The following is a 24,794-nucleotide window of genomic DNA, read 5'->3' on the forward strand; positions in this document are numbered from 1 at the left end:
CTTCAGAAAATGAGTTTCCTTCTTTCCCATCCCCACAGCTCTGTGCACAGAGCGGCTTCTTCCCGAACGACGCTGGTGGGGTCTGGACCGTCCTGAGCCGGCATGTGGCTGTCCAATCTGTAGAAGTGACCAGACACCTTACCAGTAAGAGGCCTCAGATGATCTTGTTCATTCTTGTGCTCCCAGTACACATGGTGCTCTGTACTGGGGGGTTGGGGATGGTAAGGAAAGTCTGCTGATCAAGACATTTCTTTAATGCTAATAAAGTTCACGGGACGGAATGGAATAGCTCACATACTTTGTATGATCCACGGGGACCCTGACCTGCAAAGACACACGAGCCACTCCACCCGTCTCCAATCCCAGGGTTGCCAAGCCAAGTGCTCTTCTAAAGTCCAGTGTCAGCCAGAGGCTCCCAGGGACAGTAGGTGGGAGGAGCTCCTAACAGTGATGGCCGCTGAACTCCAAGGCCAGGTTTTGAGGACACAGTGGCCACCTCAACCACTGAAGGAAGAGGGGAGAAGAGTAAAGGGCCCCTGTCCCTCACATCAGGATTTTGAGTGCAAACTGAGGAAAGGCGGCTGCAGAGGGATCAGGGCAGCGCAGGACCCAGAGAGCACCCACACAACAGCACCCCCCCCACCCCGGGCCCCAAAGAGCCCCGGCTCTGAATATGCAGCCAGGGTGAGAGCCTGCCCAGCAAGCAAGGCTGCTCTTGGATTTGGGAAACTGTCCTCAATTTCCAGAAGAAAGCTGTGCCCGTGACACTTAGCATCCTATGCCGAAGCCGGGGTACGTGCAAGGAAGCAGGCCCTTACAAGCAGCTCAGCTGTTTATTTAGTCAGTAGAAAAATGACTTTACAGGTGTGCGGTGCGTAAAGGGAGACGGGGCCCCACCCCCACGCTAGAGCACTCCAGTGCAGTCCAGTGCCTGGCGCCTGGTCTGCAGGGGTGCCCGTGAGCACGTGAGCTATCTGGACGCCCCAGAGCATCTCCTAAGTGTGCTGCCCCCGTAGGGGGCACCGATTTCGTGCCCAGCAGCTGGGCCTGACAAGAAGGGTCTGAGGAGCCAAGTCCTAGAAGCGGCCCAGCACGGTGGCTAAGAGAGCCATGCGTATGTACATGCCGTTCTCGGCCTGGCGGAAGTAGGCTGCTCGGGGGTCCGAGTCCACCTCCACGCTGCAAGAGAAGGAAAAGGGTTGGCACACAGCCCATGGTGGCCCATTCGGGACCAGGCGCCCTCCCCCAGCCAGCCGCCATTCTGAAGCCGCGTCACCTTATCTCATTGACTCGGGGCATGGGGTGCATCACCACCATCTTCTTCTTGGCCCGTGTCATGATGTGGGGGGTGAGGATGAACTGGCCGAAGCACTGTGAGTGAGACAGGGGCCCTGTCAGCGCCTCAGGGCTGGGCTGGCCGTGCGGCCACGAGCCTGCGATCCTCCAGGTCCCCTCCACTCCAGCCCTTAGTTCTCAGGACCGAGGGGCCCCGTCAAGCTCCCGGGGCCCTGCCTTCCCCACCACCAGTCTGGACGTGGCACAGTGCCGGGCCTCGCCTGACCATGGCACTCACAGCTTCATACTCCTGGCTGGAGTCGAAGCGTTCTTTCTGGATTCGAGTCATGTAGAGCACGTCGGTGTCGGGCAGGGCTTCCTCAATGCTCTCGAACTCCTCCTGGAGGGCGAGGCCGAGCCAGAGTGAATGCAGCGCCGGGCTCTCGCTGCCCAGCCCGCGCGCCCCACGGCCTCCAGGGGCCTCACCTGCTTGGTGCCGCGGGCTGCCACAAAGGCTCGGACGTTGGCTGGCATGCGCAGGCTTGGGGGGGCCACGTAGCGCAGACTGACGCGGTACTGGGTGAGCAGACAGGCCAGAGAGTGCACGGTGCGCCCATGCTTCAGGTCCCCCACCATCGTGATCTAGGGGGAGGGACCTAATCACCAGGAGGGCCCCCGGACCGAGCACCAGCACCTCCATTTTCCAGCTTTTGTTCTCAGGACCAGGATGGAGGCCTCCCTGCCGCAGCATGGCCTGGTGCAGAGAAGGTCCTTCCCACCGACAGACCTCGCTCCGGAGCTTCCCTAGGCGGGCCCCCAAGCCGTGCCACGACACTCACTGTCATGCCGTTGACAGTCCCAAGCTCCTCCCGGATGGTGAAGATGTCCAGCAGAGCCTGGGTGGGATGCTCTCCGACCCCATCCCCCGCGTTGATCACTGGCCTCCGGCAGTGCTTGGCTGCCAGCTGGGAACACGGGAACAAAGAAAGGAGAGTCTTGGCTTCTGCATCTCGGTGGCTCCCACTCCCGGCCGAGTCCCACTCCCTGTCTGGCCCAAGCAGAGTCTCGCAGTCAAGTCCCTGGACCCATCCTACCCGACCCTGTCCCAGTGTGCAGAGTGCCTCACCTCCACCGCTCCGGGCTGCGGATGCCGAAGCACGACCACGTCAGCGTAGCAGCTCATGGTCTGCACAGAGTCGGCCAGGGACTCGCCCTTCTGGACCGAAGATGTGGCTTCCGAGAAGCTGAGCACAGCACCCCCCAGCCGGGCCATGGCTGCGGCAAAGGAGCTGCTGGTCCGCGTGCTCACCTCGTAGAACATGGAGGCCATCACCTTCCCCTGGCGGGAGTGCAATATTCAATGTAAACATGGCTGCTCATCATGGAGAAAGCAAGGGCTGTGGCCTGCTTCCCCCACTGACACGGGAGGGGCCCTGAGAGAACCCCTCCCTGCAAACCTCCTCGTGACCTGTCCTGACCTTGACGTTCCCGTGAGTGTCATACTGAGCTAAAGGCTCCGCTTCCGAAAAAACCATTGCTAAGTATCTGAACGAGATACTCGTTGTCTGGGGGAGAAGGAAATACCTCAGTTCTATCCCATGAACCTGTCTGCATAGACCAAGTGACCAGATTAGTAGGCTCATACACTGGTGCTCAGGACCCTGTCAGTCAGCTAAGTACTGGTCAGAGGAGGGCAAATGTGGGCGTCTGGGGGTCTGGGGGCCTGGGGCAGCCAGAACTTCCAGAGCAGAGAAGGCTGAGTAACTCCTGGTGGAGGGTTTAGACTCACAGGAAGGGACCTATGGCAGGAGAGGGGGATCCTTCTAATCACCACATAGCCCTGCTGACAGGGTCCTGGACCCACAGCCCTGACCCTGACCTTGAGTATGTCGAGGCTCCGCTCCTTCTGTACCATCATACGCAGCGTGTGTGCCACATTGAACAGGTGAGACATCTAAGAAAGACCCCCACGTCAGCTGGAAAGGCAGTGGTCCCCAGAGGTCCTAGCCCCAACTTCCCAGAGTCTCAAAGCTCTGGATGTCCCCATCCTCCCTCCCCCAGGCACCTGATCCTTGGTGAACTGCTGGACAGACAGGATATGTTGACCCACTAATGAGTGCAGCAGGGGTGAGGTCTGGGGGTGCAGCAGGCCAGGGGTCCCCAGGTTCTGGGGTGACGCCTGTCTAGGTACTGGTGGTGGTGGGTAGCAGGTGCCATCAAGAGTTCCCATCAGCTCTGCAGTGAGGGACGGGGCAGAAGAGGGGGGTCAGAGGGCTCCTCCTATACAGGCCACTGAGACAGGTCCCCGAGGTGAGCGTGTGTTCCGGGGGCATCTCACCTGGCTCAGCTGCCTTCCGGGAGGACTTCTCCTTTGGCTCCTCAGCTACAAACAGGGCAACAGGACAGATGTAAGCCTGCAACTAGGGTTTGTGAAGATCCCCCATTTCCCCCGCACTCTGGACCACAGTGTCTGTGTTAAACCAACTCACACAACAGCAGCTGTAGCAGGTTAGGGGACAACAAGAAGGACCGGCAGCCCGTGGGACACACAAGTGACTCCCCACGGGGGCTGCTGTGTGTGAGCAGTGGTGCCCTCCCAGGGCCCTCCCAGGCGGCGGCGAAGGGATCCTAGGCAAGGGGCATGGCCAGGCTCACACCAACCAACAACCTGGATTTACCCCACGTTCTGCTGCCCCGTGGGATCCCAGCTCCCGGGCGGAGGAACACAGCTGCCCACAACAAGAAAGGGCCGTGAGAAGCTGCGGGGTGCCTACCTCATGCTGGGGAGACCGATTCAGGCAGGAGGGTGGGTAGAGCAAGTCAGACTAGCATGAAGGGACGGCCAAAGGGGCAGGGTAAGTGTCCACCAGGGACACTGTGGGGGAAGAGGAGCCTGTCCCTCCACATCTCTAAGTCCAGGTGGCCCCATCCTCCACATCACAGGACCTCCCTCTTACCTGGCAGACCTGGATCGGAGGCTCGGTGGATTCGGGGTGGCAGGTGGAAGCGGCCATCGGGAAGCCCTGGGACGGCCCGGCGGGGCCTCTCAGGTGTCTGGAGAGAGACAGGCGTTTTGCAAAGTACTAACCCAACTCCTCAAGTTCATTCCTCAAAGAAAGCCAAACCACTCACTGTCCACCGCGAGAATGGAATGGATCCCATTCTCCATCACCTCCCCTCAGATCCGTCTTTCTGCTATGCTGTGCTGGCCAGAAAGAGACAGACTAGCCTTTTAGAGGCGTGTGCTAGCCCCATGACAGGCCCCCAGATAAACCTCCTGCTGGGTTAATAAGAGGCTTATCTTTCCCCTAGGTAGGTAACCTCCTAAACTGAGAGTTGATTCCATCTTCTATAGTAAACAAAGAGGTAGGTGGTGGAAACCTTAAGTGTCGAGTACAGAGCCTTCTACCCCCGAACCACCCGTCAAAACACCTGTGTTGTTCGCCCTGTCCCTGGCTGCACCCCCCAACACACCCCCCAACCCCCAGATACCGTGGTTATCTCACTGGTGGCAGGGGCTGGAGGCGCGAGCTGGGGAACAGCCCCCTGAGGCCACTTGCGTACATCCTGTCCGTAGCCAGGGGGCACCAGGACCTGCGGACAGAAGGCAGCAGTGGGCGAATAAGCTGGGGGCAGAACTGGACTGAGACCCTAAAAGAATGGAAGCTGGCAAAAAGAAAAATCATCTCAGGGGACCTGTGCCCACCCCTGTCCACGGCAGCTCAGGGAGGTGGTGGCACCACAGAGAGGTGCTGGGCGGGAGGACAGTGGGACGAAGTCACTACTGAGGATGGGGCTCGGGCCATATGCGTACCTGCCCATCGATATAGGCCACCTCTCCTCGCAGGACCACACGGCGGACAGTGCCCTTCACCTTCTGCCCTTCGAAGGGCGTCCAGTGAGCCTTAGAGAAGGGCATGTGGCTGGGGATGGTCCACTCGTGCTCCAGATCCACCTGCCCAGAGTCACGGGTCAAGCGAGAGTCGCGCGCTGCAGAGCCCCCCACCCCCACCCCGCCCGCCGGGCCTGCGCGCCCGCACCTCCACGTAGGTGTCCTCCTGGGGGGGCAGGTGGAAGATGCGGCGGGGGTTGTGGTGCAGGCGCTGCAGCAGGTCATCCAGACTGAGCCGGCCCTCGCTGACGGCCGTCAGCAGCAGGGGCAGCATGGTCTCCAGCCCCGGGAAGCCGGGGGGAGGCTGGGGCCCACACTTCTCCTCCAGTGTATGGGGGGCTGGGAGGGAAGAGAGCAGCACTGTCAGGCCCGACCACCTCCCCGTCTGGGGAGTCACACAGGCCACCGGGACGGCACTGCTGCCCTAGCCCCGACGCTTGTTTCTTCGGGTTGGTTATGTGGGAAACAAGTACACGGGTGGCTGCCACCCTGGGGGACCGCACCTTCCGCCCTCCTTCCCGTATTTACAAGTTTGCTCATTTGCTCATCTGTTCCTTCAGGGAGGATTTATGGAGCACCTGTCACAGCCCAGGTGCTCTGCTACACGGGTCAAGGCCCAGTCCTCGCGGAGCCTAGAGGCCCTGAGCTGGGGCCGGAGCCCTGCTGGGCAGCAAGTCTGCTGTGGGGCCTCTCACCATGGTCTGAGGCGAAGCAGTCGATGACAGCCATGTTCTCCCACAGGGCCTCCACGTCCTGGCGGGAGCCCAGCTCGGGCCGGACCTCCCCCTTCCCCGAGCCCAGGCGCTGCAGGTCATCGCGGCTCAGGAACAGATGGTGGGGGGCCACCTCACAGGTGACTGGCAGCCCCCGTGCCTTGGCAGCTTTAATCAGTAGGATCTGGGTGGGGGGGAGAGTGGGGAGATCCAGCGGAGGCCTCCCTCATGCCCTGCCCAGCAAGGTCTCTGCTTCCAAATTCCCCTCTAGGAAAGGGACAGGGCAGACAGGCCGAGTGGTGGCTCCACGCTCCCTGCGCCCTCTGACCCCCAGCAGGAAGGGCCCCGGGACCTCCGGTGGTCTCTCACCTCCTCCTTCCGGGCCACGTGACATATGTGCACCGAGCGCTGGGTAAGCTGGGCCACCATGAGGACGGCGGCCACACTCTGCCGCTCCGCGTGGGCCACAATGGGGAGGTGGGAGGGCCACGTCTCAAAGTGCTGGGGACAGAAAGAATGTAGCAAGGAGTGTGCAGAGCCTTTCCTGGTCTGAGCTCATCAGAGCCCAGAGGCCTCCTAGAGCTCTAGACACTTTACTGCTGTTAGCTCACTCTGTGGGGTCCTCAAGCTGGGAGGCACCAGCTGGCTGTCTCCTCCCACAGGCCCACTCCCTACCTCCATCCACTGGGCCACACTGTCCAGCCGAAGCTCAGAGAAGGTCTCGTTGAGGTAGAGCTTCAGCCCAGCGGCAGACCCGGCTACAGCACCCAGGGTTCCTGCATTTTCTGACGAGGCTCCGAGAAATAAGGCAAAGTCACAGCGGGCGCCAGCCTCTGCCAGCTGGAGAGGGTACACAGGAGATAAGGCCTATTGGCATCCGTGCCAGCCTGGGCTAGGCCCCTAGGCTTCTGTGAGGGGCAGAGAGAAGAGGGATCTGGGAGGCAGGCAGGGACATCCGGGACACCAGGAAGCAGGAGTGCCAGGGCTCACCTTCTGGGCCAGGGCGAGGGCCGGGGCATCAATGATGGGGGGCCGGGTATTAGGCATGGCGCACACCATGGTGACGCCCCCAGCCAGGGCAGCAGCGGTGCCTGAGGCAAAGTCCTCCTTGTGCGTTCCCCCCGGCTCCCGCAGGTGCACATGGATGTCAATCAATCCTGGGAGAACACGGACATGACAAGATCAGACGGCAGTTCAGAGACCCGAAGGACATCAAACATGTGAACTGGGGTGGCAGGAAAAGCAACAGCAACTGATCCGAGCGAGAGGTGGCAAGCTTCCTCCATCAGCGGCACAGCGGGTCGTGGGAGCAAAGCGCTCAGAGAGGGCTAAGCTGGCCCCCACGCTCTGTGCCGTCCAGACAGGGTCCGTACCGGCTGCTACCAGTGTGCAGAAGCCAGGTTCTGCCAAAAGATGCACTCACCAGGAAGCCGCACAAGCTTTTGGGAAGTCATACAGTCAACGTGCACCTTCAAAGGAGGGGCGGGCCCAATCTGACCCAGGGCCTGCAGGTGAAAACCGCAGTCAGCTCCGATTTCAGGGGATCCCGGGAGTTGTAGGTAGGGACTGGGTTTCCCCCATAAACCAGGTTCTACTCCCCCTCTCTACCCACCTTCTCTCTCTCTGCAGCTGCAAAGGCTGGTTATTGGCCTACTTCATACTGAGATCTCCCAACCCCTCACTTCTCCCTCCGGCCCCATTAACACTGACAGTTGCCCTCCCAGCACCCAGGCCCCAGTCACCTCCACAAACAGTTTGGTGCACTTGATATCAATGATGAGGGGCACGGAGAAGTCAGCAGCCAGGCGCCGGGTGCGGTAGCCCTTAGTGACAAAGGAAGAGAGACGCCGGCCCCCGGCCCCGCGCATTGACAGGTTAATCACGAGCTCGAAGTGATTCTCAGCCAGCTGCTCCAAGATGCTTCGCTGCGGCGGGCACTCCCCATCCACTGCCTCCTCAAAGTGCCAGTCCACAGCTGTTACCTGCAGCCCAGAGACAAGGTAAGGGCTAACCTGAGCCTGGCGGGAGTCAGAAAGGACAGCCTGAAGGGAGGGAGGCGGCCTAGGAACCCATGGGGAGACTGGGGACCCACAGGGTGGAGGCCGGGGCTGCTCTATTTGCTACTGGCAAAGTATGTTTCTTGACAGGAAAAACATCTACTCTAGGGTTACCAAGGCCCGTGTGGTATGAGCCCACACCTACAGGTACAGAAATAATATTCTGGAAGAAAATAGACCAAAAAGGTTAATAGGGCCAAAGAAACTGTAAGAAGCCTTTTTCCTTGCTTTTCTGCATATTCTATTTGCTCTACGTGGAATACACAGGACTTGTACAATGACAGAAAAAGCAGGGGAAAAGAGAGAATTCTCTGGTACGTGGGGTAGGCTGCGGGAGCTCCTGTACCTTGACACCATGCTCAGTGTAGAAATCGGCGGTGCCCAGACTGGCATAGAGGCTGTAGCCCAGGCTCTCTAGTAGCCGTACTGTCGGAAGCAGCTCACTTTTGTTCTGCACCAAGCAGAAGGAGGAAGAGGTTGCGGCTCTCCCATCTTCTACTTCAAGTCAGCCCAGGCCCAGAAAGCTAAGGCCATCTGCCCCAACCTCTCTGGGCAGTGCCCCCAGCCCAGGGTCTGTACCTTATAGCTGCCAATGGTCAGCAAGATGTTCTTCTTGGGGATCTTAAAGCCAGTGCTTAGCATGGCCTTGAGGTAGGCCTCGCAGCGGCTCTCCCCAAAGCCAGCCACCTCCCCAGTGCTGGTCATCTCCACGCCCAACACCACGTCGGCACCCGCCAGGCGTGAGAACGAGAACTGAGGGACCTGAGGGAGCAGAACGCAAGATGACAAGGCAGAAGGGGCCCAACTCTCCTCACCAGGAGCGGCAGCCACGGCCCCTTCTCCTTGGCCTCATCCAAAAGGCAAGGTTAGCCTTCCCCACTGCTGCTCTGCCTGTCAGTCCCCTGCTTCCCAAACACACTCCAGCTCTTCCCTCAGTTTCCACTCTGCTGGTCCTTTCTTTCTTTTATTTATTTATTTTTTTTAATTTTTAAATTTTTTTCTAATAAACATATAATGTATTTTTATCCCAGGGGTACAGGTCTGTGAATTGCCAGGTTTACACATTTCACAGCACTCACCATTCTGCTAGTCCTTTCTACAAGGCCTATTCCTTGGCCTGGGAACACTTCATCAATAAGCTCAGCAAATCAAACTTCCGGACTGTCCTTCAAGACCCAATTCAGATACCAACTCTCCTCCTAGGCCTTCCCAGGTCGCCCCTTTTGGAAGCGGCATCTCTTTTCTGAAAATTCCTCTGGCATCTTATTCTTATCTCTGCTATGTAGGTTATCATAGACTGTAACAGAAGCAGGTTTTTGGACCCAACTTCCCTTGCCTCCCGTCACTTGAATGTGAGCTCCTAAGGGACAGACACCACCCTATCACCCTTACGGCCCAGGGGTGCCGTGCCCACAACAGCTGCTCGGGTTTACGTGCGGACTGACCTACCATGGGTGCGGTCAATGACCACTCTCCCACTATGTGCCTCCTTGTTTCTGACTTCTGACTTCTAACCTCAAGGCTTTAATGCTCCATACCTTTACACCCACGACTCCGGTGCCGGTCATGAGCCCCACAGGTTCCACTTCTTCCCCCATGATGACCCGTGTGGCCAATGCTACTAGGTCCACACCTAGTGTCTTGGAGACGAAAGGGAAGGAGCGAGAGACACGCACGTTGCATTCGATGACTTTCAGCTGGTCGTCCTGGGGCAGAGAGGGGACGGATCAGGCCTGCTGCACGCTGGGCTTGCTGATGCTATTCCACTGACCTTGACTCTCCCCCTGACTTACCACTCTGTGGGGAACCAGTCTGGAATAACTAACTGTCACAAACCCCTCCCTCCAGCCCCTGAGCCTACTCAGATAAAGGCAGAAGACAGTGAGCCTTGCTGGCCCTGCGGCTCCACAGAACGAGGGGGTGCTAGTCCCTTCCCTCAGTCCGCAATTACCTACCTTGGCAATGAGCTGCAGATTGAAGGGTCCCGTGACCTGCAGCTCCTGGCCCACAGCATGCACAATGGCTTTAATCCGCTCTAGGGTTTTGGCAGTGATGTCCTGTGGTGGGGTCACCAGCGTGGCGTCACCCGAATGCACACCCGCATTCTCCACGTGCTCAGAGATGGCAATGGCTGCCACCACACCATCACGGGCCACAGCGTCCACGTCGATCTCCTAGTGGGGAGGCGAGGGCAAGGCAATATAGGGCAGTGGGCCATTTTCTTCTCCCACTTGCCTTAGGAGGCTCCCTTCCTTTAACAACCCTCCTTCCCGGTCCACCGTGACTACAAAGTGTTGCAGGACCAGAGACGGGAGTTTCCACCAAAGGCTGGGGAACCCACCCTTATAGACTTCTTTGTCTGTGGCCCTACCTTGGCCTCCTGGATGAACTTGGAGATGACCACAGGGTGCTCCTTGGAGACGGCTGCTGCGCTGCTCAGGAATCGTTCCAGGTCTCCGTCAGTGTAGGCCACGTTCATAGCAGCGCCGCTCAACACGTAGGAGGGGCGCACCACGCAGGGGTACCCCACTGTCTGGCAGAACTGGCGAGCAGACTAAGGGTACAGCTGGGTTGGTCACGCTCACCCCTGACCTCCTCCCGCTTCCAGCCCCCCACCAGGCCCCAGCCCACCTCTAGGTCACTGAGCTCCCTCCACTGAGGCTGGCTGATACCGATGGTGTCGAGGAGCCGGGAGAACTTGAAACGGTTCTCAGCTGAGTCGATGGCTTCAGGGGATGTGCCCAGGACTCGGCACTGCTGCCGATGCAACGCCATGGCCATGTTGTTGGGCAGCTGCCCGCCCATGGAGAGGATCACGCCTTCGGGGTTCTCTAGCTCATAGATGTCCATCACCACCTTGGTGTAAGAGGAGAAGCGAGTGGAGGCAGCTGGTGGTCAGGGATCTGGGCCTCCCTGGTCACTGCTCCTCACCCTCTACCCACTTCCCCTCACACCCCACAAGTTCCAAGGAATCTTGGGTCAGCCAGCCACTCCCATGTGACCCTGGCCCCGCAGGCTAATAAGCGGTCTTCATTCCTCTCACCTCAAAAGAGATCTCATCAAAGTACAGTCGGTCACACATGTCATAGTCTGTGCTGACAGTCTCTGGGTTGTAGTTCACCATGATGGTCTTATAGCCCATCTGTGACAGAGAGGGAAATGAGATTTAGCTAGGAAGTGGGAGGAAGAACAGAGAAAAACTAGGGCAAAACCCCCTTCTTCTTTTTTCTTTTTTTAAAGATTTTATTTATTTGACACAGAGATCAAGTAGGCAGAGAGGCAGGCGCGGGTGGGGGGGTGGGCGGGAAGCAGGCTTCCTGCTAAGTGGAGGGAGAGTCTGATGCGGGGCTCAATCCCAGGACCCTGAGATCATGACCTGAGCCGAAGACAGAGGCTTAACCCACTGAGCCACCCAGGCGCCACAAAACCCCCTACTTCTAATGGCTGTGAGGGACACCTGCCTTGGGAGGGAAGCAGGGCCAGCACTGGAGGTATCAGAGAAGTATGCACGTGTTGGAGAAAAGACACATGCCCTGCGAGGCCAAAGACGGCCTAAGGGGAGGGCTCCCTCTCATACCTAACCCCACTCCTCCCAAAGCCCTAAGACAGATGGAAGTGTAGCAGTTAACAGAAAGTGCCAGGGGCAAGTGTGGGCAGAAGGCGACTGCTGGACCTGAACGGAGCAGTAAAGGGAACAGTATGAAAGACTAGCTCTCGGACCTTTCGGAGCTGCCGAATGCAGCCCACGGCACACCAGTCAAACTCAACGCTGGAGCCGATCCGGTAGACGCCAGAGCCAAGGACCAGGACATGAGGCGTTCGGAAGGTGAGGTCATGGGTGGTGCCCCAGTAGGTCAGGTACAAATAGTTGGTCTGGGCTGGCCACTCGGCCGCAACCGTGTCGATCTGTTTCACCGCTGGGCAGATCCTCTGTTCCTGCCGCAGCTTGCGAATGGCCAGCTCTGTGCTGAAGGAGAAGAAGGGTCAGAAACAGAGCCCTGGGGGGTGCAGCAGGGTGGACTATGTAGACGAGTGAGGTCCTGGGGCAGGGAACGGAGAGGAAGACAGCCCAGGGACGAAGGTCAGAGGCCTCCAAAGCTCCGAGGGCCATGCACTAGTACAAAGGCCCCACATCCTCCGCCCCATGCCCTCACCACCACCTCTGACCTCAGAACGGCAAGGGCAATCTGCTTGTCCGAGAAGCCAAGGCGCTTGGCCTGCTGCAGCAGGTCTGGGGGCAGAGGCCGTCCACGATGCTGTTCTAGCAGCTGCGTGTGCGCCACAATCCGCTTCATCCCGTGCAGGAACCAGCGGTCAATGCGTGTGAGTTCATACAGCCGCTCCACCGAGTAGCCGGCCCACAGAGCTGCCGCCACCACGAAGATGCGCTTGTCGGTTGGCGTCTCCAGCTCCTAACGGGGAGGCAGACAGATGGATACGGCAGGACTGCGGAGAGGGACGTGTCCAAATGTTACACCTAACAGTCCCAATCCATTTGCAGCGCCTCAGAAAGCCTGAAAGCAGCAGCGCCACTGTTTTAGGAGAGGAAGCTGCAGAAAAGGAACAAGAGCCAAAGCTCTGTGATGGCAAAAACCTGTAGGCAAATCTTGGCTCTGTCTCCTTCTGGCTGAGCAGCCAGCGTTATCAGCAAACTCCGCGAGCTCTCTAGGCCTGTCTCACTGTCCCTGGAAACGAGCTTAAGAATACATCCTCATGTAACTATAGAAGGGATGAACCGTGAAATTCTCAGCCATGTGGAAACACGGCAACACAGTAGCGACTGCTGCTCTTAGCCGTAACAAGCCCGTGGGCTGAGGGCAGAGGGGGTCCACTTCAGGGGTGCTGCCAGGGGAAGGGAGCCACTTACCATATCACTGACCGGTTTTACCGTGTGATCAAAGCCCACACAGTTCTCATCTACCATCCGAAGAGCTTTCTGGAAGGCCTCCTCAAAAGAACGCCCAATGCCCATGACTTCACCTGGAGGAACAGGATGTAAGGACTGAGGGCCTAGAGGCAGGAGGTGCTACTGCCCAGAATTTCCATGATTTAGTCAGGTCTCTTGGGACAAGTCCTACGGTGGTAATATGGACGGTGTCTCATTGTTGAGGAATCTTCCACGGAAGTTCCTTTCCTTAGCATTTTCAGACCTGTGTTTCTTAGTGACCCCGGAATCAAAATGTCTAAAATGGACATAGGGATACTGGGACATATCACAGTTTATCACAGTGACCCAACCCCCGACCGTTATCCACTTAACTTGCTTTATTCCAATGGTGATGACACTGTCTGAGATCTGTCTCATCCTTTCAAACTTCTCGACAGTCTGGATAACAGGAAGATGACCCACTACTTTTTGGATCCATCCAGATAATCACGTTTACAACACTTACTTTGAAGTATTTCTTCCTGGACTTTTTTTTCAAATAGGTTTTATATATGGTTATAGAACATGTACAATTTCTAACCTGCTTTTTCTCTCATAAGCTTGTTCCCACATTGCTGTGTGATCTTATTACCAAACGTTTAATTCCTTTATAATTTACTGTAACTGAACTGCTCACTTCTGGAAGGACACCTAGCTCTGAAATGTTTATCCTTCTAAGTGAGGCTGTGATGTCTTTAGGGCTTTGGATTATCTCCTTAGGATATATTTTCAGAAGTGCAGGGGCAATAGATAAGGCCCTTAATAAATATTACTCGCCTCACAGAAGCTTGGGTTTCCTAATACAGACTTAAGTCTAACCACCTTCTAAGAAATATGTAGAATTATTTTAAACAATCTTTGCTCATAAACGAAAATGTTACCTCATTTTAAATAAATTTGTATTTACTAATAAAAGGGAACTCCTGTCTCTACAAACCTTCCAGGTTTGCTTATTAATCTCCTCTTCCATTAAGTTTTTTAACGTCCTCTGACAATTTACCCTAGGGTCTTCAAGTATTTCTTAACAATGATATTTTTCTAATTACAATCCTAATTGTTTCTTTAAAAGAATTTTAAAACACTAAAATGCTGGGCGCCTGGGTGGCTCAGTGGGTTGGGCCGCTGCCTTCGGCTCAGGTCATGATCTCAGAGTCCTGGGATCGAGTCCCGCATCGGGCTCTCTGCTCAGCGAGAGCCTGCTTCCCTCTCTCTCTCTCTGCCTGCCTCTCCATCTACTTGTGATTTCTCTCTGTCAAATAAATAAATAAAAAAATCTTTAAAAAAAAAAAAAAAAAAAAAAAAAAAAAAAAAAAACACTAAAATGCTAATAGTAGTATTAGGGAAGTGGATGATAAAGTGATTTTACTCAACTGCTTTGTAATATGCTTATATTATAAAAGTGTTGATTTGGGGAAAAAGAGAAACCCTCCACATTCATACGTGCATGTCTACGAAGACTCTGGAATCACTCACATATATACATATATACACATCTATCTCCAAATTAATCTGTGTGTGACATGATTATAGACGACTAGTCTTCTGTGGTTCAACTACTTTGCTAATCTCTCAATGTTCATATATCTTACTTAAATAATAAATGTTATAAAAAGTTACCAGGATCACATTCTAAGGACACTTCAACAGACATAAAACACTTAAAAGTCTCATCTGGGAATCAATCTTTTTCCTATTTTCAATCCACTTCTCTTTACCAACAACTTAATTATGGCTTCAATCCCATGTTTATTATAATTTTCATGTAACAGAAAATTCATCTCCAGAAGGAACAACTTGGCAGTCTTGTACGATTTCTAAAAATTCCAAAATAATATCTGAGCTTTCTTCGACTTGCCTGTTTAAAGGCTACTATTGCTCTTAATGGAAATTTGGAACATAATGAAATGCTCTTATCTTTAGCTGAAGCACTGTGGTATGTGAAATGCTTGCTTTGGTTGAAATGTTTCAGAACAGTCTGGAGTGACTTAAAGGGACACCAAAGGGAAGCATGGTGACTCAATTCCAACACATTCGACCACTGCTTGGATGTTGACTATTACACCCAGTCGTTCGCTGCTACGTTTCCTCGTTTTTATGAAAAATTTCTCAGATGTCCTACTCTGATCTCAAACGTTGTGTTAAAGCAAAAACAAAAACAAAAACAACGTAGTGACCATGGCAGAAAGCACCTGGAGGAGGAGATGGGCGGACACCAGCTGCCACGGCAGTTCTCAGAACAGCAGGCCTCACTTCCCCGAAGCATCAGTACTCAAATTCGCATAGAGAACAAACTGTCACTGGTATTAAAAGCCTATGATGAGGCCGTGGGCAAAATGCAACGCAAGGCCGTGGGTAGAGTTTCACAAAGCCGCTCTCGCGGCCAACAGGAAACAAGAGTGTGACAGAGGTGCGTGTAACTAGCAACTGGATCTAGCTTTCCATTCTTGGCTCTACCCTCTCCTCAGCCACGTCACCTTCCTTCCGTGGGCACCTCAGTTTACTCATTTGTCAAGCAGGAGAGAGGAGCTAGTCTGATGGCTAACACACCCTCCCAGAGATTCTGACATGCCTGCCATCCGGGGAGCAGAGGTGGCATGTATTTTCTGGCACAGAATTCCAGATGCCTCCGAGTTCCATTCTTGACGAGGACTATCAAGTTTGAAACGTCCCTGTGAGCTCTCAGAAACCATGTTCTCAAGCTGCTGCTAACACTGGATCTGAAAGGCTATGCCAGGGAACTAACTCTATGACATTCTAGATTCTTAGGGATGCTGGGACGCCAAAGGGTGACCTGAGGAAGGGTTTCCTGGGGTATGTCTCTCTCACCAACGCTCTTCATGCAGCTCCCGATCTTTGTGCTGACGCGGAGGAACTTGCTGAGGTCCCACCGAGGGATCTTGACCACACAGTAATCCAGGCTGGGTTCAAAGGCTGCTGTTCCCCCTGTCACGGAGTTCCTGGGAGCCACCAGGTGAAGGTGCCAGGACAGAGCGGGAGATGTAAACAGTGAGCTGCCCGAAAGCTTGCTCTGTCCGCACACATTCAGACCAATGTCCTTTCCATAATCCCTGTCCCATGAATGTTTTCTTCAGCTCCCCTCCCCGTCTGATCTTTCCCCACCCTCGTACCTGAGCTCCGGCAGAGGGATGCCCAAAGCTAGTTTGGCTGCCACATAGGCCAGTGGATAGCCCGTGGCCTTACTGGCCAGGGCAGAGCTGCGAGACAGCCTGGCATTTACTTCGATGATGTAATACTGCAAAGAGAGAGAGAGAGAGAGAGTGTCACCAGATAACTGGCCCAGAAGGCCTACCTAAGAGAGCTATCAGGAAGGCCAGAAAACAAAGCCCTCTCTGAAGGGAGAGATAGCAAAACCACCACCCCCAACCCAGTCCAACCCTATCAGGCAATCCTGACTTCTACTCCAAGGTCTGCAGGGTCAAAAGTCCTCAAAATTATGGACGGGGGTCTACCAGCTAGAACATCACCTCCAGGGCCTAGAGTCTCACCTGCTCAGACTCGGGATTCAAGGCGTACTGCACATTGCATTCCCCAACAATTCCAAGGTGCTGGGTCACCTTGATGGCTGTCTGCCGTAGTAGCTGGTATTCCCGGTCATTCAGTGTCTGGCTTGGAGCCACCACAATGGACTCACCAGTATGGATGCCCAGTGGGTCCAAATTCTCCATGTTACACACCTGTAAAAGAAGGTCCCATGGAAGGTCTCAAGAGAGACAGGAGACTGTGTCCCACGGCCTGTTGCTTCTGGTGAGAGCCCACTGTGGGTCTCAGGGACACTGAATCCTCACAGATCTGAGCGCCTGGCACTGCTCCTACCAGACCTCAGACTGCCTGACAGTACCCCCACCCCACCGTTACTCACCGTGACACAGTTGCCATAGGCGTCTCTCACCACCTCGTACTCAATCTCCTTCCATCCCTTCAGGGACTTATCGACCAGCACTTGGCTTGTATGGGCAAAAGCTGGGGCCACAAGGGCAAACAGCTCCTCCCTGTTGGAGGCAAAGCCAGAGCCCAGGCCACCGAGGGCAAAGGCAGCGCGCACCAGCACGGGATACCCCAGCCGCTCGGCGGCAGCCTGGGCCTATAAAGAGCGGAAGAGATAAACAAACAGATCAGGCCTTGACTGCTGGCTGCACAGAGGGTGCCTGGCCCCAGAGAAAATAAGAAACAAGGACAATGACATCTTCCACCGTCCTACAGCCAGCCTCGAACCTGTTCGAGAGAATTTGCCGCCTCACTGGGGGCCACGTGCTCGCCAATCTCTGCCATCCTGGAGGCAAAGGCACGCCGGTCTTCCGTCAGTTCAATGGTCTCCACGGGTGTGCCCAGGACACGGACCCCATACCGAGCTAACACTCCGGCCTTTGTCAGCTCCACGCCACAGTTCAGAGCTGTCTGGCCCCCAAAAGTCAGTAAGATGCCATCTGGGCGCTCATTACGGATCACCTGAAGGAGAGGAATAATAAGCATTAGGACCTTGGGGGTCCAGAGGAGAGGAGCAAAGGAGTTTAGGACCCAAAAAGACCACAGGATCCCCCTACCCAGACCAGCCTTACCCCAGTCATACCTGCGTTACGTAGTGAGGTGTTATGGGAAGGAAATAGACCTTGTCAGCCAGCCCCTGGGAAGTCTGCACTGTGGCGATGTTGGGGTTGATCAGCAAAGTCTGGATGTTTTCTTCCTTCAGGGCCTTAATCGCCTAGAGGGACAAAAATGGCCTATCAGCCTTGCCCGCAAAAACAAGACTATCAACGGTCTTAGACCCCCAGCGTGTCTCTTCTTCTCTCCCTCCCTGTGCTCTCAGTCCCTAATAACCAATTCCTTTTCCTCAGCACCTCACCTTTCCACACGTTCCCCAAATCTCCTGGTTCATTCCCTCCCTACAACCAACATTCACGCCTCAGCCCTCTCAAGACTACCTGTTCCTGAGGGTCACACACCCAGAGGGACAGGGACGGACACACTTTACCTGAGAGCCTGAGTAGTCAAACTCTCCAGCTTGGCCAATGGAGAGGCCCCCAGAGCCCAGGATCAGAACCTTCCGTGGTGGTAGAAGCCCAGAGCTTGGGCTGGGAATTCCAGGTGGACAGAGGCGCTCAACCAGCCGCTCTCGAACTGTGGAGGCCAAGAAAGTCATAGAACGTTCGAGCTGAATGAGAGCTGAGAGATCATCTACATCAACCCCCTCACTTTACAGCAGAATTCAGAGTAAGTCATCCCTCTAATGAGTAGCAGAGGCAGGACAAGAACCTAGGACTCAAGACCCTGGAGCTCGTTTTCCCGGAAGAGGCATAAATAACCGTCGTGGCTTGGCTGCTTTCCCACCTCATCCCCTTCACCTACCAAGCACATCTCCCTTTCCTGCGGGCATGTCCATCTTATTATGCCCGTCCCAGAGCCAACCCTGTTCTTCGTTCTCCACAACCTGGATCTACTCAGGTGCTTACCTGTCTGGCCCCCAGGGTTCCCGGCTGTGGCTTCTTTCACAGTTTCCAGAAAGATATCAAAAAGTAACTCCATGTCTGAAGGACCAGCTTGGTGCTCTGGGTGAAACTGAACACTGTCGAAGAGAGAACATGTGTCGAAGAGATGGGGTCATGGAACCCGCCATCATCCCTGGCTTGGAATTGGCAGTCTCGGGGGCAGGTAACAGGAGAGATGATGGGGCCCACTGCTGTGCTTTACTTTTTTCTCTTCCAGACCCTGGGGCTTCCACGCTGTAGAGAGTCAGTCACCCTGATGGAATCGCCCAGACTCACCTGAAGAACGGCAGGCTGTCGTGTACGATGCCTTCATTGGAACGATCGTTGGCGTTGGTAAAGAGAGGAAGCCAGCCTGCTGGCAGTGAGTCTGTTTCCACAGCAAAGCCGTGGTTCTGGGATGTCAGAAAGCAGCGCCCAGACCCCACCAGCAGGCATGGCTGATTATGGCCTCGGTTCCCATATCTGGAGATGGAAGCACACTGAGTCACTGGTCCCTTTCAACACCCCCCCCACCCTTCACCATTCTACCGAACCCAGCTTCTGTTGCACTCAGCACCCTCAACCGACCCCTGCTCCTGTTTCAACACTAACCAACACCAACTCTATTCCCATCCCCAGACTCCCCACCACTCACGTCAGTAGTGCAGGCCTTCCTCTCCCCACAAGTCCCACCTCATCTTGTATGTCTTGGCCCCAATGGCTAAGGCCAACAGCTGGTGTCCCAGACAGATCCCGAAGACAGGTCGGGGATTAGGCTCAGATAAGACACGGCTCAGTGTGGATACCACACTGGGATAGGAGGCGGGGTCACCAGGGCCATTACTCAGGAAGACACCCTCATACTCTGGAGGGGGCAGAAAAGATGATGTCAAAACCAGTCGTCGAACCAGAGAGACACACTCGCAGCCCTTACCATCAGAGCAAAAGCCCTGATCTCTGTCTCCTTCCCTGCAACTTAGAGCAACTAGACCAAGGGACAGATCTTCCCCCCATGCTGCCTGCCTGAAGCCCTGTACACACCCCAGCTACTCACCCCGGTTGTCTAAGGCATGGTCCCACGGTACCACCGTGACCTCAGCACCACGCTGACAGAGACATCGGATCTGATTATACTTGAGGCCACAATCCAAAGCAAGGATCCGAGGGGTGCCCCCTGCATTGAACACCCGTGGAGCCTGAGGAAAAAAGGGCAACAGTTGGCAGCTGCGATCAGTAAGGACACACAACACACACGAACCCCTGCCTGAGGCCTCAGCTCATCTGCCCTCAAATGATCACCCCAGTTATAATAATTGTAGTGATAATAAAACTACCCACTCTACCTCGGTACCTTAATTGAGACCTCTGGCACCAGGGGGCGGGCATTCGGGTCCAAGAAAGGCAGTGCTGAAGGCTCTGTCCCATCCTGGACCAGCTTCCCCAGCAGAGACCCTTGCTCTCGCAACTTCTTAGTCAGCTCCCGAGTATCCACTCCTGTCAAAAGAGCGCACTCTGAGAGATCACACTCCCTCAACTCAGTCATGCGTGAGGTCAGACTTTCAGAAGCACTGCATTCCAGAACCCTGAGTCACACACAGCTGCTCTAGGGGCATCAAGATCCTGGGCCATCCTGATGGAAGTACACTACCATGAAGTGTTCTTGCTAAAAATATCACATCTGAATTGAACCACAACTTCTAGATTTGTTTACAGAAAATAATACTGGGACACAACGAATAAGCTAAACAAAACTACAGGAGCGTAATCAACAAAACGCGGATTGTGGGATGCTCGAAAGGAAGATGCACTTATTTTTGTCAAATAAGTTTGTTGATCAAAGGGACATATCAACCGAATGTAATACAGAGATCTTACTGAGATCTAGATTCAAAGAAGCAGTAAAAATAATTTCAGTAAGAAATTATAAATGTTGCCTGGATTTTTGATATTAAGCAATTACTGTTACTTTTTTTAAAGACACAATAATGTTATTGTGGTTTTGTTTTAAAAAGGATTCCTGATGGCTTTTTTCACAGACACTGCATTATCTGTGGATGAGATGATACAATGTTTGAGATCCGCTTCGAAAAAATGAGGGGGTTCTAGTTGTAGTGGTGAAATAAATTTAGTCCTGAGTTAATGACCACAGAGGCTGGGGGTTCATTTTATTATTTCCTCCTTTTGTATGTTTGAAATTTTCCATTGGAGCAAGAGCTCAGTTCCTTCTCCAACCCCCAAACTCCAATGTAAACCTTCCAAATCTGATACATTCTATCACAACCTTGGACTCAAGGCCCAAAAGTGTGTAAGACATCTCTTCTTTCCATGCAGGCACCTGGGCTCTGCCCAGAAATGATCACACTTGCGCCATACCTTGCAGGCCAGGTATCCCGTGCTGCTGCAGCCACTGGTGTAGGGTGCGGGTAGCACTCCAGTGGCTGGGCGTGGGGCAGCACTCTCCCACCACCAGTCCTGCCACATGGATCCCCGAGGATTCAAACCACTGTCAACCGAAGTAAGAGACTGTGAGGAGCCCAGGCCACATATCTTCCTATCTTCTTCTTCTTTTTTTTTTTTTAAAGATTTTATTTATTTATTTGAAGGACAGAGATCACAAGTAGGCAGAGAGGCAGGCAGAAAGAGAGAGAGATAGGGAAGCAGGCTTCCTGCGGAGCAGGGAGCCCGATGCGGGGCTCGATCCCAGGACCCTGAGATCATGACCCGAGCCGAAGGCAGCAGCCCAAACCACTGAGCCACCCAGGCGCCCCTTCCTATCTTCTTTTCCCATCGTACAACAGGGGCCCTACACTTCAGCCACGCTGAAAGGATTGGTCAGTCCCTTAACACACCAAGCAACTCATGCTTTTTTCTTTCCCCATATGAAAAACTGAACACCAGGCCCCCATTAATAACGGAGAATGAGCTTTTCCTTTCCTTCCCTTTCTTTTATCCAAAACAGAGATTACAAATCCCACTTCTGTGCAGATACCCAGGGCAGCCTGTGCCTCCTTAGGGTTCACCTAGACTCGTTTTACTTCTTGCTATTTACATTGTATATAAATGTGTTTCTGGATCTCCCTACCACAGGAACTATGAAGGCCTCAGGAATAAGGAGTCTGACACATAGCAGTCAACAAACATTTACTGAGTGCTCACGTAGTGCCAGGCATTGTAAGAGACGTTGGGGGAGGAGCAGTGAGTGTGCAAAAAGACAAGGTCCGGTCTTTACCATGTTAGTTTGCTACTTAAGGAGCCTGAAAATTGGGGCACCTGGGTGGCTCAGTCGGTTAAGCCTCTGCCTTTGGCTCAGGTCATGATCTCAGGGTCCTGGGCTCTCTGCTCAGCGGGAAGCCTGCTTTCCCCTCTCTCTCTGCCTACTGCTCTGCCTACTTGTGACTTCTTTCTCTGTCAAATAAATAAATTAAAAAAAAAAAAAAAAAAAGAAGCCTGAAAATTAACAAAGCAACAAGCAAGTAAATAAGATTATAATTACAGAGTATGCAAAAAACAGAATGTAAGATAGATGCAAATGCTTTATTTTATTTTTTTTTAAAGATTTATTTATTTATTTGACAGAGAGAGATTACAAGTAGGCAGAGAGGCAGGCAGAGAGAGAGAGGAGGAAGCAGGCTCCCTGCTGAGCAGAGAGCCCGATGCGGGACTCCATCCCAGGACCCTGAGATCATGACCTGAGCCGAAGGCAGCGGCTTAACCCACTGAGCCACCCAGGCTCCCGATGCAAATGCTTTATTAAATAAAAAATTTGGGCGCCTGGGTGGCTCAGTGGGTTAAGCCGCTGCCTTCGGCTCAGGTCATGATCTCAGGGTCCTGGGATCGAGTCCCACATAGGGCTCTCTGCTCAGCAGGGAGCCTGTTTCCCTTCCTCTCTCTGCCTGCCTCTCTGCCTACTTGTGATCTCTCTCTCTGTCAAATAAATAAATAAAATCTTTAAAAATAAATAAATAAATAAATAAATAATTCAAGGTAGGACAGTAAGCATGATTATGCCCCTCCCCCCTTAGTAGGGGATTATCATTTTTTAAAAAGTTAATGCAAATTCGCTACCCAGTATATAAGCATTTAATAACTAAATAGAGAACTGGGTCAACTATTTGGGAGGGGATGGCATACTGAAGTCACATATGTTTAGTGACAGAAGGTTTAAAAGACGATGGCTATTGAGTGTTCCTCAGGCATCTGCAGGATAGTGTGGCAGAACCCTCCACGGGTAGACTCATCTGTATACGAACGGGTGCCCTCATAGCACATGTGCCACAGAAGCATCCATGGGGGACTTTCACCCTGGTCCTGTTAGTTGTCTCGGTTTTGCAGATTTGTAAATGCTTATTTTGTCAGTGGGTCTACAGCTGACAAAGCTGAAGACGGACCATATGTTAACCACCACACTGCATTATAAACAAGAAAGTAGTCTATTTACAGATTGATGATGAGGAATGGCCCCTTCCAGGACCTAGCGTTCCTCTCCTAAGAGGGTGAATTAAAGAATTAAAGGCTCACTAAGCGGGGAAAACCAGGACAAAATGCACTTCAAGGAATACTGCACCTAGGCTGGGGTGGTTTCCACTAGTAATTTGTCAATTTTTTTCATTAGTTGAACTCTTGGTGCAACTTAGTTTCCAAATTCCAGAGAACAGGTAGAACCTCACTGTGGGAGGAGACTGTTTTCTTATCTAGAGATAAGAACTCTACTGAAAAGTGGCAAAAATGAGTCAAGGTCAGGAAAATAAGTTTAAAAAGAGTATCAGCGGGGTGCCTGGGTGGCTCAATCTGTTGGACATCTATCTTCGGCTCAGGTCATGATCCTAGGGTCCTGGGATGGAACCCCATGTCTGGTACCCTGCTCCTGGGAAATCTGCTTCTCCCTCACCCTCTGCCTGCTGCTCCCCTGGCTCGTGCTATCAAATAAATAAAATCTTAAAAAAGAAAAGAAAAGAATTATCAGCCTGACTGTGTGGTAGATGAACTGGGACCCACTCCCACTGGGAAGGGTGTGACCCTAGCTTCCAGTCCCTTTCCCACTATGTAATCTTTTTTTTTTTTTTTTAAAGATTTTATTTATTTATTTGAAAGGGAAAGACAGTGGAGAGGGAACACAAGCAAGGGGAGTGGGAGAGGGAGAAGCAGGCCTCCTGCTGAGCAGGGAGCCCAATGCAGGGCTAGATTCCAGGATGCCGGATCATGACCTAAGCTGAAGGCAGCTGCTTAATGCCTGGGCTACCCAGGTGCCCCTCTTACCCACTATGTAGTCTTAAAGCATTGCCCCCATCACACCACTCTGCTGCTAAAAAATCTTCACCAGTTCCTTACCAAAGCCCAGACTCTCTGGCTTGGCATCCAGCGAGCGTTCTGTGCCTCTCCAGATACTTCAAGCCCTGGGTAGGATTTGTCTTATCACTTCAAGTGTGTGTGTGTATCTTTGTTCTCTCCAGGATGCCCAACTTAATGTCAATGTCTTCACTTGACTAATAGTTAACGATCATTGGTTTGAAACAGAAAGTAGAGAAAGCATTTGGGTGTGGCTACCTTACTGAGACCGAACTCATCCACTTCATCTGCGGGGATGCCATAGTTGCCGATCAGAGGATATGTCAGCACTAAGATCTGTGCTTTGTAGGAAGGGTCAGTGAGGGCCTCGGGGTAGCCGACCATGCCGGTTTGAAACACTGCAAGAAAAAGGCAGGGCTGGGGCTCGGGCAGGGCTGGGGCTCGGGCAGGACATCCTTCACAACACTGCCCTGCGCGATGACAATGCCCCAGCGGTGGCTGCCTTGACCTTGAGGGATGAAAGGGGCTGGGATGGGGACAGGGGCACCAAATAGGGGTGGGAGGAGGGTATGCAGGCGGGAAAATGGCGGGTTTGGGCAGGGCAAGCTGGGCAGAGAGGGGCAGCAGAGAGTGGGATGAGGTCGGCAACCGGCTCGAGCTTGCTTACCCACTTCCCCGGCAGTCGACACAGTGGCCCCAAAGGGCTGGCCCCGCAGGACCGACCCATCCTCCAACATCAGGGCCGCCATGGGATCGGAGCTCAGAGGCGGGGGCGAGCACAGAGAAGCGGCAAGCGCAGCAAGCCCCAGCCGGTGCTGGAACCACGTGAGGTCGGCGCGCCAGGAGTCGGTCCACGTGGCTAACCGCGCCGGTGGCTGGAGCGCGGGCCGCGGAAGGCGCAGGAGCTCCAGGCGCGCTGGGCGGCGGCGGACTGCGGCGGCGCGAGCTGCCGGCAGCGTGAGGGGCGGGGCCCAGAACGCAAGGGGCGGGGCCAAGCTAGCAACAGCGCGTCGGGCGTCTCCTCTACTCTCCCTCCCCACCAACTCCGCCCCACTGCAAAGTCCTGGGAAAACTAGAAAAGAAAACCTGACTATCCAAAAGCGCTCTCTCCCACTTTAACCAAAGAATACCCAAAGCCAGGTCGCCTCTCTATAAAAATAA

General features: G+C 53.9%; 1 protein-coding gene across 5 annotated transcripts; it reads right to left on the minus strand.

The window, feature by feature from the left end:
- Positions 1–814: 814 nt before the first annotated feature.
- CAD (carbamoyl-phosphate synthetase 2, aspartate transcarbamylase, and dihydroorotase) lies at positions 815–24,666 on the minus strand. 5 transcript variants are annotated; one of them, XM_059188793.1, is made up of 45 exons: positions 24,301–24,666; positions 23,892–24,031; positions 20,721–20,850; positions 19,699–19,841; positions 19,402–19,543; positions 19,041–19,212; positions 18,645–18,830; positions 18,333–18,445; positions 17,855–18,000; positions 17,453–17,584; positions 17,098–17,331; positions 16,745–16,966; positions 16,371–16,559; positions 15,993–16,117; positions 15,691–15,821; positions 12,805–12,917; positions 12,105–12,349; positions 11,658–11,904; positions 10,981–11,079; positions 10,569–10,793; positions 10,309–10,491; positions 9,893–10,111; positions 9,476–9,643; positions 8,517–8,699; positions 8,284–8,388; positions 7,623–7,862; positions 7,304–7,385; positions 6,871–7,037; positions 6,556–6,720; positions 6,250–6,381; positions 5,863–6,064; positions 5,316–5,506; positions 5,090–5,230; positions 4,768–4,869; positions 4,233–4,329; positions 3,954–4,004; positions 3,614–3,658; positions 3,341–3,510; positions 3,155–3,229; positions 2,402–2,614; positions 2,115–2,240; positions 1,762–1,917; positions 1,574–1,675; positions 1,277–1,371; positions 815–1,179 (listed from the first exon to the last, which is right to left on the minus strand). In XM_059188793.1, the coding sequence occupies exons 1-45, from the start codon at positions 24,380–24,382 to the stop codon at positions 1,077–1,079; spliced, it is 6,729 nt and encodes a 2,242-aa protein (XP_059044776.1). In that variant the 5' UTR covers positions 24,383–24,666; the 3' UTR covers positions 815–1,076. The 5 variants fall into 5 exon arrangements, with proteins under 5 accessions (XP_059044776.1, XP_059044777.1, XP_059044778.1 ...); XM_059188794.1 differs by lacking the exon at positions 3,954–4,004; XM_059188795.1 differs by lacking the exons at positions 815–1,179; positions 1,277–1,371; positions 1,574–1,675; positions 1,762–1,917; positions 3,341–3,510.
- Between the last annotated feature and the right edge of the window lie 128 nt (positions 24,667–24,794).

Source organism: Mustela lutreola, chromosome 9, assembly GCF_030435805.1.
Source record: "Mustela lutreola isolate mMusLut2 chromosome 9, mMusLut2.pri, whole genome shotgun sequence".
Classification (NCBI taxonomy): Eukaryota; Metazoa; Chordata; class Mammalia; order Carnivora; family Mustelidae; genus Mustela; species Mustela lutreola.